Source organism: Rhea pennata, chromosome 12 (genome assembly GCF_028389875.1).
Source record: "Rhea pennata isolate bPtePen1 chromosome 12, bPtePen1.pri, whole genome shotgun sequence".
NCBI lineage: Eukaryota > Metazoa > Chordata > Aves > Rheiformes > Rheidae > Rhea > Rhea pennata.
The window spans coordinates 15,815,393-15,830,460 of record NC_084674.1 but is presented as its reverse complement, the minus strand read 5'-3'; the positions used below and the strand labels follow the sequence as shown (position 1 = coordinate 15,830,460).

General features: G+C 37.4%; 1 protein-coding gene across 1 annotated transcript in view; it reads left to right on the top strand.

The window, feature by feature from the left end:
• The window catches only part of CACNA2D3 (calcium voltage-gated channel auxiliary subunit alpha2delta 3), a 457,522-nt gene that overhangs the window by 281,833 nt on the left and 160,621 nt on the right, over nt 1-15,068 (top strand). The window contains exons 12-13 of the mRNA XM_062585399.1: nt 10,058-10,136; nt 13,976-14,109. Coding sequence (XP_062441383.1) covers nt 10,058-10,136; nt 13,976-14,109 — 213 coding nt within the window. The remainder of the gene's footprint in view (nt 1-10,057; nt 10,137-13,975; nt 14,110-15,068) is intronic.

The following is a 15,068-nucleotide window of genomic DNA, read 5'->3' as shown; positions in this document are numbered from 1 at the left end:
GAAATAGAGGTCAGAAAATTATAAAGCAGCAGGACTCCAAAGAAGAAATGCCAGTTCCTAATGCTTAAAGGATGAATAGCTTCTGAAAAAAAAGAAAAACTATTGTATAACTAATTTTAAAAATATTCCCACTGTAACAATGGAGAAGATGAAATGGAACATGAATAATTTATAATCAAAAAGAGATACCGTTTATGAAGAAACAAGCAATTTAAAATATAAAACGGAAATAGCAAAAGAAAGAATCAGAAACTAACCCTGGCAAACTTGCAGTGGAGTTAACTTACACTTATGTTTTGTACCTCTTGTTAGAGTTTCAACTGAATAGGGAGCCTGCATTATGATACTGTTTTGAGTAGAAAGATGGATTTGCCTGGAAGAGATGCCCGTGAAAATTTCAAAAATGAACATTCTTTTTCTCTTTTTTCTTGTTTTTTACCTTTAGCTCTGTTACTCTTCCCTGCATTCTTCTCACCTGCTCTTAGTCATATTCAAAAAGAGCGAACCAGGACTTGATTTTTGTTTGCAATAGACTGAGAACGCTGTCCTGGGGGATTGTATTTATAGGAGTGGCAACGGACCAGCTCCTTAATGAAAATTATTAATCACTCTGCTTTTAATCAAAGATAAACATTGCAATATGTTTTTTATTTTTTGAACTATGTGAATGTTTAACGCCTCTTAGATAACACAGTATATTTTAAGCAGGTTAGGAAAAGAAGTGTATGTGAAAAAATGAGTCTTCTTTTTACTGGATGTCCATCTTCACTTTTCAGATGACAGTGTGCAGCCTGAGTTAAAATATGCTTAAGGGAGACCAATGTTTTTCTTTTTTTCTCAAAGTTCTGTTCACAAACACATGAACTGCAGCCACCTTCATTTTTAGGTTCACAAAAAAATTTTTTTTAGGTTCACTAATTTCTGGGTGGCCTGTGGTGTACATGACCACTCCAGTACCTGCATTATCACCTGTCCTCATGTATGTTCAAAAGACTGTCCTACATGACTGTTCCTTACACTTTCTGCTATTTACAAGTGTACAGTTTGGTGAATTTGACAGTAAGGATTGCTTGGAGGAATGTCTCGGGTGGCCAGATTCTCCACCCAGGTTGTCAGTCAACACATTGAAGTATACAGATAGTGCCTATCATTGGTCTAGACACAACAGAAGTTGCTGGGGGAGTCTCCAGGACTGTCCAAAACTTCCTCCTGGAGAACTTCTGTAACAGTTAAGCCAATTCTTCGTGATGAGGCTACTTAGGTGTTCAGTCAGTCACTTAGTCTCATGTTGGTCCGTTGTCTCAAATTAGTCCATTTGCTGATCTATGCAGAGACTAGCTGGGGAGTTCCTGGACGACCATAACTAATAATTAAGGAACAAGCTTGGATTTTATCCTTATATCCCACTTATGACTTAAATTCAACAGGTCTTGCAACAAGACTGGTTATTTCTTGGTGAGCCAGAAAAGAAAGGCTATTTTGCTGAAGGTGTCCATGAAATGGTTTGCAGCAGAAACAGAGGTCTCTACTATCAGCTGTGAGCAGAAGTCCAGTTTCCTCTTCCACACAGTATTTTAAGTTTTTAGAAATACTATTTCACAGCTGTTTGATATGACTTCACAGTTCCACCGAGCAGAATCTTGCAGATTGACTTGTCATGCTTAACATAGAAAGAGGTCCCTGTTCTCCTTTCTGTTGCCAGCTGAATGAAGTTTTAGAGGTGAGGACAGTTCAGGGACTGCAGATTACTCTGTGCATAATGGATGAAATTGTTAAGTGGATATTTCAGATGAAGCGGTTAGCACTGAAATAGCTGTCATTTAAATCATCATTCTTAGTTTTCCTTACTAATGGTTGAGTGTTTATGTCCCTGAGATTATATATAAACGGCCTGTCCAGAGTTTAAAGGTTTGCCTTTAGAAATTTTCCCAGATGTAAAAGCAAGAAATTTATTAACAATATTCTCTTATTTTTCAAAATGGGAGGGGATGCAATTAAGAATAGAGAACAAAAACACATGTAATATGAACTATGATCTGTGCCCATGTAAGGCAACAAGAGTGTAAAACAAAGAGAGAAAATCAGAGAGAAAATAGGTTAAAAACAATGATAATATATACAGTTAAATATCTACTATTATTTATATATTTACTCTGTTGCTATAAATTTTTGTTTTTGTCTGAACTGCTGAAGTTGCTGATTCAACACTTTAATATTGTTTAATTCAGCTGTGTAAATGAGAGTAGTTACCACCACAACTTGCTGCAAGAACTGTTCGTATGTTGTGTTTCCTCACAGTAGCTAGTTTGGACCACAGTCCACAATCTCACACAGAGAAGCTGACCTTCATAAAAGGCACTCTTGGAATTAGTCTGGAATTCTTTAACAGGAATATTATTACACAGTTCAGAATCATTTGAGCTTATGCAGAAATCTTTTAGTAAGAAAAGTAACTGAATGGAGAATGTTCTATCCCAGAACTGATCCTCCTAGACCAGGACCGAGACATAATAACAAGATAATATATGGGAAGTTTCTACAGCTGCTGTTTTAAAGATAATTAAAATACATCAATCTCAATTGATATTCTTTGTCATTCGACACTCACTTTAGAAAAAAATTGAAAATACAGAACGAGAAACTCACAAGCTCTGTTAAAGATTCTAATCCCACTGTCTTCAGTTTCTGTAACGTTGCTGTAGAGCTCTCATCCCATTTTCTGTTAACATTGGCATAAAGAAATAATACTCTATGGCATATCTGAAGGCGTTGCATACTGTGCAGAAATAGCAAATATAGTTTCAACGACGAAATTTTTGCTATTAGGTCAATATTTACATTCAGTAAGTTTGATACTATCTACAATTTTCAGTTTTGTAAATAGGATATAGCAATTAAAAGCTAGTGCTTCTGCCCAAGAATATTTCCTTCCTCCACAGCTGACGATTTATGTTAATCCTTGATGTGGTTGTTGCCACATTTTGCAGGTCAGATACTGAAAAATTTTGATTTGACTATTTGGTTCTCAAACATCCTTAAAAGTTTGCAATTTTACTCAGAACTGGAAAACTGTATTTCTGTCATATGCTTCTTGCCAGAGAGGTGCTTATTTCTAGCTGATGAAGAAAATTCCTTCTCAGATGGAAATGGTCTTTTGATTCAGTCAGAGCTACTGGATATTGCAAGGTGTTCTTCTCATTTGGCTCATACTCAATTAGCCTAAACACAAGTAGACTATGTAAATGTTGTTACTGGATCTTCTGGGACTAGCCCCTAACACCTTTGATTTTATTTGGGCCTTCTTAATTAAAATCTTCTCTTCATATGGAGTCACTTTTAGTGTCTAATACTAAGTGTTGCACTGATGCGGATGTATCAGCGTGTGTGGGTACGTACCTGAACTCATACTTTCTATTGATATTTTATGTAGAGTCCATATATACTAACAATACAGATCTTGGAACAAGACACTTCATCTGAGACATAGAGGTTTCTCCTCCTTCCTTGTCTATTATAAATGTTAGAAATTTCAGTCATATGCTTCAATACTGTATATTTGTGTCAATGTACTATACTATTCAGTTACTACATACTACTAACGCTACATCTGCGGAAAGGATTGTTTGAACAAAACAGACATTTCATGTGATCGTTTTTCAGAGAACTGCATGGACATGCTCTCCATGGATTGCTCACTATTCAATTACTCCTCTTTAGGTATGCAAAGAAGGAAATACAGTGGTCACTATTAACAGTTGGTACCTTGCAACATTGATCTTACATGACATCTAAGGATACAGATGTTAAATCTGGTGCCTAATGTCTAGTCTATCTACAGTGATGCTTTCAAAGGTAATACAGGCACTATGTCCTGTTTTTACAACATACACAAGCATATTGGTGCGTAAGTCTTGTCCACATGCAGATGTTGAACTAACTTGCATTTATTCGGCAGAGTTAATGCAGTACTTCTGTAATATTGGCTTAGTTATGTTATTATGTAGATGTAGAAAACACCTAGATAACAAGGGTTACCTTATATACCCAGTTTCTTGGTATCATGCCATCAATTACATGGATGCATCTAGAAGTATTACATAGAATTTAACCGTATACCTATCCAGAAGAATAAAACTAGCGTAAAAGAGAGAATAAAAATATTATAAGAGGTATGTAGATTCAAACTTGTTTTTAAAATTGAGATTTAGATATAGAATTATTCAGGCACGTGTGGAAGTTTCAATTTTAGTAATTTGTTACCTAACCCATTGCTGTGATCTCTGACACCAGAAAATAACATGACAAGCATTTATTTTCTAAAATTACTTCTGCACTGAATGGCTAGGCACTGCTGAGTGTTTCCCATGGCAAGTTCATGGTAAATTAAATTTACTTCAGTGAGTTAAATGAACTGATAAGACAAAACTTTTAGAAGTAGCGCAATAATTAGAACTGTGTGCTGTCAGAGCTGATTTTGAGGATTGTTTTTGCTCTTCTGAATGAATTATTAAACAATAGTCATAAAATCTATACATGTATCTTCAAAGTGAGCATGAAAGACTTTAATTTCTCAATAATGTTATTTTTTAACTAAAATGGTATTTTGTGACCTCAAATGATTATTTTCTTATTCAGCCATTGTGAGTAGTAAGTCAGTTATATTGAATAATGGACATTATGGAAAGTGGTATTTCAAAATTACAGGTTCTCTTATATTTCATTTTATAAAAGACAGAAATGACTTTTGCTTTTATACTTCGCGATGAAGCTAGTAAACATCTTTTATACAACATGTGCGGTGACTGTAGAGAAAAATACAGCACTCATTAGGATAAGGAAAGAAGCAGCACTTAAAGGAACTCCGATCATTCATCTTCAGTGCTAACCTTCTATTGTATTGCTTTTATTTCTAGTTTTTCAAGTAGTGTCAGCCAATTAGCAGCATTTTTGCTGATCCTTGAAATATTTTCTAGAGAAACTGCAAACACCACATAAACTCGAAGTATAAAAAAGCTTCAGAGAAAAATCATTAAAATCCTTGCAGTACCAGTACAAAAGACAGTCCATTCCTCATGATGATCTATGATACCTATTTGTTGAGATTTTATTATTTGTAGGCTTACTGGAGTTTGGTTGCTGCCTAAACCTGTTATCATATTTACCACTCATCCTTTCAGATAAGACTGGTCTCCTTTTATTAGGAACACACTGTAGTTTGATTCTTTATAGATTAAAGCAGATCATTAGATATAACTCTCTCAGATGGATTCGGTCTCTTCCTTATAGGCTGTGCTCTAGTATCATTTTCATGAAGATAAACTGTGACAGTGATTTATGTTGTATTTTGAGGGTATAAATCTCACTGTGCCCTTTCACTTCTGCTGAGAGAATAAAGATTTTGCTTGTTAATGCTTTTGGGAGCCATCATCAAAGCATGAAAGTACCTTTTTTAATGCTACACTCTACAGAGTCTGAGTAGGATTATATATATTAACTGATTCAGACTAATTAATAAAAGCAAGCAATCTGTGTATAGTTTTTAAATAATATAAATCATGATTGCTTTCTGTGTATAGTTTATCTTTGAAAGAATGGGTAACATTTGGTGATTTAGATCTTGTCTCCAGGCGTGATGATAATGCAATGCAATGATCTGGCCATTAAGAAATTGGCCCAAAGGAAAATGAAGGATTATAGTATCACAATGGAGAGTAAAGAAACTTCCCCAAAACATTTTAAAACTTTTTGTAAAAAATATTATGTGAACTTAATATAAGATTGGGATATTCTACAAATCATTTTTCACCTCACTGCAAATGAGAATATTGCTTTTTTAAAAAAATGTATGAAATTGAATTATTTGATTTTTTTTTAACTGCATATGAATTAAATTAGAGGTCACAAGTTCATCACATCTCAACATTCTTTTGAGTTTAGTTAGTTTTCTATATAATTTAAGTGTGTCTGCTTTGTAAATGTGAGACCAAATTAGTGACTGAATAAAATGTTCTGAAGCATTGTTCTGTTTTGTATAACTTTTTAATGATTATGATAGAGTACTTGTAGAAAAGTTTGGATAATGACAGTCCTATTAAGAATACTGATAAAAAGATAAAGGGATGTGATATGGGGTTTAGCTGGAATTCCTAATTCATCTACAAAATGTCAATTTTTATTTGTGAACTTAAGCTACTTTATTTTCAAACTCCACAAAATGTAAAAGCAGTTATGTCTGTTATAAAATGAATCAAATATTGAGACTGTTCTATAAAACACTGCTGATTTCATAAAATCGTTTAGGTTGGAAGGGACTGTTGAAAATCATTTTGTCCATCTGCCTGCTTAAAGCAGGTGCAGTTTGATCAGGCTGCTCAGGGACTCGTTTAGTCAAATTTTGAGTCTCTCCCAAGCTGCGTATCGTGCAGCCTCTCTGGGCAATGTTTTCTAATATTTTATCACCCTCATAATGAAAAGGTTTTTTATTATCTAATCAGAATTTCCCAACTTTTGTCCATTGCTTCTTATTCTACTACTGAGCACCTTCAAGAAGAGTCTGTCCCTGTCTTTTTTTTTTTTTTTATATACCTTCCCATTTATAGTTGTACACAGCAATACTATCTCCCATTGGTCTCTTCTTGAGACTGGACAAGCCCAGGTCTCAGCCTCTCCTGGCACATCATGTGCTCCACTCCCCAGCCATCTCGGTGGGCACCTGCTGGACTCGGTCCTGCACTGGGGAGCCCCAGACAGTAGTGAGTGCTCCAGATGTGGCCTTGCATCAGAGCAAAGGGAAATAATCGCTTCTCTTGCCCTTGCTAATACAGCCCGGCATGCAGTTGGCCTCTTTTACCTCGTAGGCTCACTTCTTGTTGGCCCAACAGCCTGTACGGTGGCGTGGGGTTATGCCATGCCAGATAAAGACTTTGTATATACTTCTGTTGAATCCCTCTTGAGGTTTCTGTCAACGCATTTCTCCTGCACGTTGAGGTCTCTCTGAATACCGGTCCTGCCCTGTAATGTCACCCACTCCTCCCAGTTTGGTATCACACAGAAACTTGTAGTGCATCTATTCTGTACTAGAATGTGTAAGTTAGACTCCAGTTTTTCTTCAACACAATATTCCTACTAATGGTAAAAAGTGGAACAAGTAGGCCCCTTCCTACTTTCTGGCAATTTGTGAGCAAACTACTGATTGTTGTAATGAGTAATTCTAGAAGAATTTTCTTTTGACATTATATAAGCTTTTTGCTACTGATCTTTCCAGATTAGAGGTGTGTAGGTGTGTGTGAAGATGCTTATACTTAAAAATGAAACAACTGTTGCTCTGAAATAAGCCTGTTATAGGAAATGTTTGTCTTTGCCATTTAAAAGTCTGACTACACTCTTGGAATCAAAGCTCGCTCTTCTTGTTGGAGGCTTGAAGAACACAATGTTGCCTTTTTTCACTTCTAAAACATGAATTCTGCTTTTGCATTTTGCAGCAGGACACACAACTGTTTAATGACTGGCTGTGAAATAATAGCGCCTTCCTCAGAAATTCTCCTATAGCTCTAGAAAAAAATGTTTATTTCCCTCACTGTTTAGCTAAGTTCAAGTCTTCTGTGTTGGGCAGAGCTAAATAACTTCTCTCAAAACCCATTCTTTAAAATTATCTCTCATTTCTTCCTACATCCATTCTGACACTGCTAACATCTTGGAAGTCATGGCCTTAATTATATAAATCTAATTTCCCCTGAAACTTTCAGGCCATAATGAAGATTTGAAGGAAATCATCTGCAATGTACTAACTGTACTTTTTTCATTCCTTAAACATTTTTAATGTCTCCATAGAATAGAGAAATAACATCAATAAGAAATAGGAAAAATACAATACCATAAAAACCTTCGAAGATTTAAGTCTTGTACACCAAATTCAATTATTTTACTTCACTTCCATAGAAATTTTTGTAATGTATCCTGGAAAAATAACCTGTGTGTTGATGTGGTTTTACTTGGTTGCTTCTACTTGGGTAGACACATAGAAGAGGAGAAGCTGTTAGATCAGGTCCTTTGCCCTGAAAGTGCAGAACAGATTCCTCCAATTAGCAACACATCAGCTACAAAGCTTTCACTGCCCTTGATCTTCATGGAAAAGCCAAGAAGCAGTAATAACGCCAAAATTAAATAATAATGACAATTTAATATTAATGCAAAAAAAATGGTGCTGTATTGTTACCTCCTAAATAGTACCTTCTAAATGTTAACTCCATGTACTTTCATGTTGCATGTTGGAAAAACTTGATAACTGTGATGCTTTGAGAAGAAATAAGTATGGTGGTATTATGAAGTAAACTTTCAGATTGCCAAATGCTAAATCTGAGGTGAGATCAAACCTCAAAAAAAAAAAAAAAAAAAAAAAAAAAAAAAAAAACAACGCTAATCTTGGATTTAGTAACTTAAGCGAGTGTACTTCAGGGGTGTGTGGGGAACATTGCATTGCAAAAACCATCATGCAGTTTGGCATCAGTGCTTCATGTTAATGAAAACTGTATAGGAGAGAGAGTGCAAGTCAATGCAGAGACATTTTAGCAATACTTACTGATGACTATACTTCAGCCTGTTTGTGCTAATGTTGTTATTTTTGTGAGTACAAAAGTCAATCAAAAATGAATCAAAGAATAACAAAAAATGATAGGTAAGGTGAAATAAGGAAAGCAAGGAAACTATCTGCAGTAGAGATGCTGTTATATTTGTATTTTTAAAATAATTATAGATTCATCCTCTATACTGGCTTTATAGAGTGAATTAAACAGTCTCATTAACCAAAGTAAATGAGTTTATTGTTTAGCTATCTGTCCTAAATGTGTGTCTGCAGGGATACTCTGTGAGATGGGACCCTGTTTTGGCCTTAGGTGCTGAGTCTTTTCCTCCACTGCGCAGGGTAGGTGCTGCCCTGGAGAGGGTGTGCTCTCCAGGTGTTGTGGAAGATGGGGCACGTGGAATGAGAAACATGAACCTTAGCATGGCAAGGGCTATCCCGTGTATAGGATAGGGCTGGTAAGCATTTTATAGTGCAGCAGTGTACTGTGAAAATAAATTTTCAGTTGCTTCCAAGGTATGTAAACTAATGGGACCTTGCACCTAGCTCTGTTAGATAGGGAGGAACTGAGGAAAGGGTATACAAAAGAGTGAAACATTTCACTGGAAACTTTCCTTTGCTTTTTAAGTGTTAGCTGTCTGAAGCTGTTAAAAAAGACAATTTTGGATATAAGTGTTGTAACTTGGAACTGTGAAGTACAGTCAAACAAGCCTTTGTATTTAGCATGTAGCAAGGGCTATCCTGCATCCAAGTTTTCCAATATGCCGTTTCCAGGATGCCCTTCTCTTCCAAGAAATTTTATCCAGGCAGAATTTAAGAAAGTTGATCATTTTTCTGGGATTTTTGAACAAAGATCCCAATGTGTGTGTGTGCGTGCGCACAGATCCACTGCACAGTGGTTTGCACAGACATTTCTTTCTGGAAAATGTGGCAATCTTGACTGTGATTCCACAGTTTATCACTTGACAGCGCAGATGCAGACTGTGGGTGCCTATCTTGATGTCGACAAAGGTACAGAGATGTACAAGCCTTGCTTTTGAAAACCAGTAGGTGCTGGCTTGCCTGTTGTTTCAGGTCCTTCATCTACAGAAGTAAAGAATTTACTAATTAAATGCCTCTTCCTCCAAACCAAAGCAATTATCTGTTCCAAATTGTCTGAAGCACATAGCTTTTCTTGTGCCCTGATTGTTTCAGCTTATTCTCATTTGTTGTTAACCATGACTTAGGTTAAATGCCAGATTTTAAAAACATCTGAAGAGATAAGCTGTTTTGTTAAATAGAACAAAAGCGATATTTTACCATGAAGACCTCTCTGTCAGAGAGTTTTTATTTATTTTTTTTTAAACTTTCTGTGCTGTTTAACCAATCACACTTTTTCAGAGAGGGTCTGTCCACATGAATTGCACATCTGTATCTGAAGTTCCACTGTACATGTTTTAAACAAATGACTGTGATATTAATAGACTTGATCTCTTGCAGGTTCGTATTTTCACCTATCTGATTGGAAGGGAAGCCGCCTTTGCTGATAACCTGAAGTGGATGGCCTGTGCTAACAAAGGTTGGTTAATCTTCAGCTGAAAACTTTGCTTTCAAATGTTACTGAGCACATCTTCCTGCATATCTGATATCTGCAGATATGGTGTCACTGACAACTGATCAGAGATGATGGCTTGTTTTTTCCAGACAAGCAAAAGACATATTTATCTTAAGCATATTAGTTTAAAATGAAAAAAATATTTGAAATGTATTTTGCTTTCCTTAAAATGCACATGAAGCTTTTTAATGAGGTGATCTTCAATTTTTGTTCATGGAGTTAGTTGTAATTTCAAACCATTTGTCCTGTTATAGTTGCTGTTACTCAGTCAGAAATAGTTTAGTTCTTAAGAACCCCGTGTATGAGTCCTATTGCGTTAGGCACAGTATGTAACAGCAGACATCCTGCCCCTTGAGGAACTGACAGTGTAATTGAAAAAACAGATTTATTTTCTGTAAGGAAGAAGCATTAAAACATGTAAGATGCTGAGATGCTACAGTAAAAGGATTAGCTAATGTAAATAAGAATGATTCAGGAAAAAAAAAAGATTAATCATCAGGTTTTCCTTTAACTACTCTTGGAAAAGTTCTTTCTTTTTTTTCCTTTGTGCCACATTACATTATGATAAATTGCATCAGGTGCTATCCATTTAGTCATTATTGCTTAACTACTGTTGTGTCCAGCTGATGGAAATTACTCAGTTTGAAGTCTTGTCTTAATCAGCTAATATTACACCATAATTTAGTTTTAGTAATAGTATAAGAATCCTTTGAAGCATCTTTTTGAAGACAATTTAATCAACAAAATCTTTTAGCTTTTTAGCCCAGCACTACAGATTCATAAAGATCTAAGTATAGCAGCTCAGAAATTAGGACCAGGCTATGGAGTCTGCCTCAGCAGATCATCTGGTCCACGTCTCCCTCGCTCCCAGAGGGAGAACAGTGGCCACCTTTGTCATTCTTCAGGACTGCTTTGTTCTTTCGAGAATCGCATTGCTGTTGTGCAAGTCTAACGAAGAATTATACTATTTCTGGTGTCTGAAACTGAGGAAAGTGGTGAAAAGCATTTGATTTAGCAACAGGTAAATAGAGTTGACCTGGCTATTTTTTTCCCCCCAGAATCTTACTCATACAAGCAAGATTCTAATTAAACAGTTCAATGACTGTTTCTTCTATACCATTTTCTTTTTTTTAAAAAAAATATTTGAATTCTTTTCAACAATAATTGCTTTTGGATATTTTACAATGAAAAAAGCTTTTACCTCTGATCGGTAATTAAATATTTTTATAGTCTTTTTAATCACAATTGGAAGCAGCGTAAGTCATCATCTCAGGCTGTATGGATTTAGAACATTTTTGGCCACAGCCTAGCCTTGTCTTTCGGTGAAACGGAGGATTAGAGCACAGACAGTTGAGCAGTGTAGTAGAGCTGGTCTAAAGATTGTCTGAATGACTGGACTGCGGTTTACTTCTTGCATGGGTGGGCCAAAGTATGTTGCCGTCACTGAGGGTCAATGACCCTAAAATCAATTTTCCTTGCAGTGATTTTCCACTTAGAAGCACAACATAGATGAAGGCTGTTTGTGGGGTTTCCAGCTGACTGGATGGTGGACAGCAGTCTTTTCCTTCAAAATGGGTCTCAGGGGAAATTCATACCCTCTTGCAAAACTTCTTTAGCTTCTAGATTCCAATGGTGAAACCATGAAACTCCCCCAAGCATGTTTTTCTGTTAACATTTTTGTATGTAAGTAGGGCATATCTAGAGGGAGTTAGGCTTAATGAAGCAAAACAGCAGACCATTTCAAACACATTAAAAGGTGGAAGAACCCCAAAGTCCCTCTAGAGTGGTTTGTGAAATTTACAGTGATTTACTCTTCCGTATCATAAGCAAGTGCACAGGAAGGGAGGTGAAAAAAGAAAAAAAGAAAAAAAAGGTTCAGTAAGATCCCCAAAAGAACAAAGGTAAAATTTTCCTAATGCTCAGTGTGCCGGGTTTTAAAGCAAGCAGGCACTACCTTTCCCTCAGCGGGCACTGCCATCAAAAAGTTGTAAAAATAAAGGTGGGAGTTAATGCCTTAGTTACTCACAAAACAGCCAGTCCCCCCTCCCCGTAAAAGTCTCTCCCCGCTGCATTAGGACAGCCTCTCATTTGAACGTTTGTTTATTTTCGTTATTTATGCAGCATCGGTGCGGTGGGCACGGTGCAAAATGGACGGAGGAGGGGACTGATCCCTGCAGCAGCGGGGCAGGGGCAGGGAAGAGTGCTCGGCCTGGCGGGGGGCTCCGCGCCGTGCCGTGCCGTGCCGTGCCGTGCCTGCCCGCCAGCCCCCCGAGGCGAATTGCACCCAGCCGCAGCGGCAGCAGCTCGTAACGGCGCGGCCGCGGCGCCCCGCGCGCGGGGGCTCTTGCGGAGGGAGGCCGCCGGCCGGGTACGGACGCCGCTCGCCTGCCCGCGAGGCCTCCCGGGCAGCGGGTGTTCTCCACGGGAGCTGCACCGCTGCGGGGGCACGGTGAATTCCCTCCTCCGTCCCTCCCCAGCCGGGATTTCTTTAGTTCTGATATTTTATTTGCCGCAAGAGTATTGCATCCGTCTCGTGCAGTGTCCATAAAACGGGAAATGCCGCGCTCTGCTTAAACAGCCTTCGGAGCCATTTTGAGGAGTTCTGGGTCTGCTGGTGAGGTTTACAGGAAAACAAGCAATCGACAAACACTGGTTAGCAATGACTGTGTAACATGGAAGGGCAGCTCACTTGCAGAGCACGTGTACTTAGGTTTAACCACATTTTTATCTGTATGTGATGGTTGGCATTACCAAATCTTACCTGTTTGCTTCACAAATGCTTCCCGTCAGGGAGTGAAAAGGCAGCACAGACAGTAAGGGGTGCTGAAGTGGCATATGCAGCTCAAAGGTTCTTTCCAGCTTCTGCTCTTTCTGCTAAAGATTGATATTCCAGCGCTGCAGAAGATGTGATCATGTCAAAAAATTAAATATTGTAGGAAGGTCTCTTTCAAGAGAACTGCACACTGATCTCTTTGTGAAGAAGAAGAAGAAGAAGAATGCATATGGAGGGGGAAAGGATGCATTTAAATAAGCCCTGATATACCTGGCAATTTGCCAGTCCTTACCTTGCATGACATGGGTTCCAGGCACCAAGGTCACCATGTATAAAGACACTTGGCGTTCGAGCCCTGAAAAGGAAGTGGTGACAGCTCAGATGGCCTTTCTGGCCTTTCCCATTCTCACTGCTGTCAGGTTGTAGGAGATATGTTTTAAAGGATTAGCAAAGTTGTGATCACTTAGCCAAGCAATTCTAGGTGTAGTCTCCATCCTCAGTGAGCTGCCGTTTGTAAATAACATGTTGCTGTTACCTGAGGTTTAGCCACGTCCTGCAAGAATGGGCGATTTGGAGCACGTGAAACTGCGGTTCTGATGTAACTGCTGTTTTGTGAGTGTAGTTCAAATCTGTAATGTTTCTTGGAACTGGACAGGCTTTGAATGAGACGTTATACAAATATAATACCAGTTCTTATTTCTCAAGTACGTACCATTAAAAAAAAAAAAAAAAAAAAAATCCCCAAACTACTACTTCACTGTTAAACATCAAAAGTTTCCAGAGCTGGCAATGCTGTTGTCTGTAGCAGCCTTGGGAACTCAGTCCTTCAAGCCTGACACAGTTTCAGACTTCTGCTCTCACCAGCTAGTACTGTTTGAGGCTGCTTCTCATCAAATATTCCCTCCTTGCATTTCTCTGGAAATAAACAAGCAGAAAACATGAAAGATACAGCACATGTTATACTCCGCGTTACAGTCTTCCTTCATTTATTCTGTCTGGTTTATAACTTGGAATTGTGTGTTTTCCACAGGGTTTTTTACTCAGATCTCTACCTTAGCTGATGTTCAAGAAAACGTCATGGAATATCTCCATGTTCTTAGCCGTCCAAAGGTTATTGACCAAGAGCACGATGTAGTATGGACTGAAGCATATATCGACAGCACTGTAAGTCCGCATGAGAAAGCAGTTAATATAGATTTACTGCATGTAATGGGGAAACAGGATCAAAGCTGTTGTTATGTTAACAACACTAGGTGTATAACTGATGTGTATCACTGGAATGTGGAATTTGGGAGTTGATATCTATATGTTATAAATAAATAATTCAAGATGACAGAACTTTAGCAGCTATTTATAAGTTATAGAAAAGCATACAAATTAGTAAGACAAACATGACTAACAGCAACATTTTTGAATTTATGACCTCCAAGTGTGCATTTTTCTTTGTCAAAAATGGACAGTGAACAAAAATTGATTAGACTGAATATTTTTTTCTAAATATTTTAAAACATATCAATGAACCTGTCAGTATGAAAGCATAGATTGACAACAATCAATATTTTTAGTATATAAAAGGTAGGTGGCAACTATGATATCTCAGTGTGAATAGTAGTGAGAAGATTCTGCATTTTCAAGTGGGTTGAGTTGGTGATCTGTTAACAACATTGTCATAAATGTCCAATTCTGTGTTGACATCTGTGAAATGTGAGAGTTGATGCAGAATTATCTGTTCTGCAGTGGCTGAGAATACCTTGTTTTTTAACCATTTGTGGTAAATCATCAGTGTTGCAGATAACGGTTGTTCATTTCAGTTGTTTGATCTGGAATAACTTTTTATCTATTTTTCTTCTTATCCAATTAAAATATTTTGTTTTGTATATTATCCATAGAAGCCGAGTTTGCAGCAATATTTGACATTTAATGCAAGTGATGCTAAGTATTTAATCTAGTGAATAGATCACAAATCACTAGTGGCAAAGTTGTTTCCTTCTTTTTCATTTTAACGTTCTACCTTCATGAAAAGGAAGTTAGGTAGGAGAAGTGCATCAACTTCACTTTCTTTTTTTAAAGTACTTTTTAGTTTTGAAAGGCTGTAATACTTCTAGGTTGTTTAGTTTTAAACC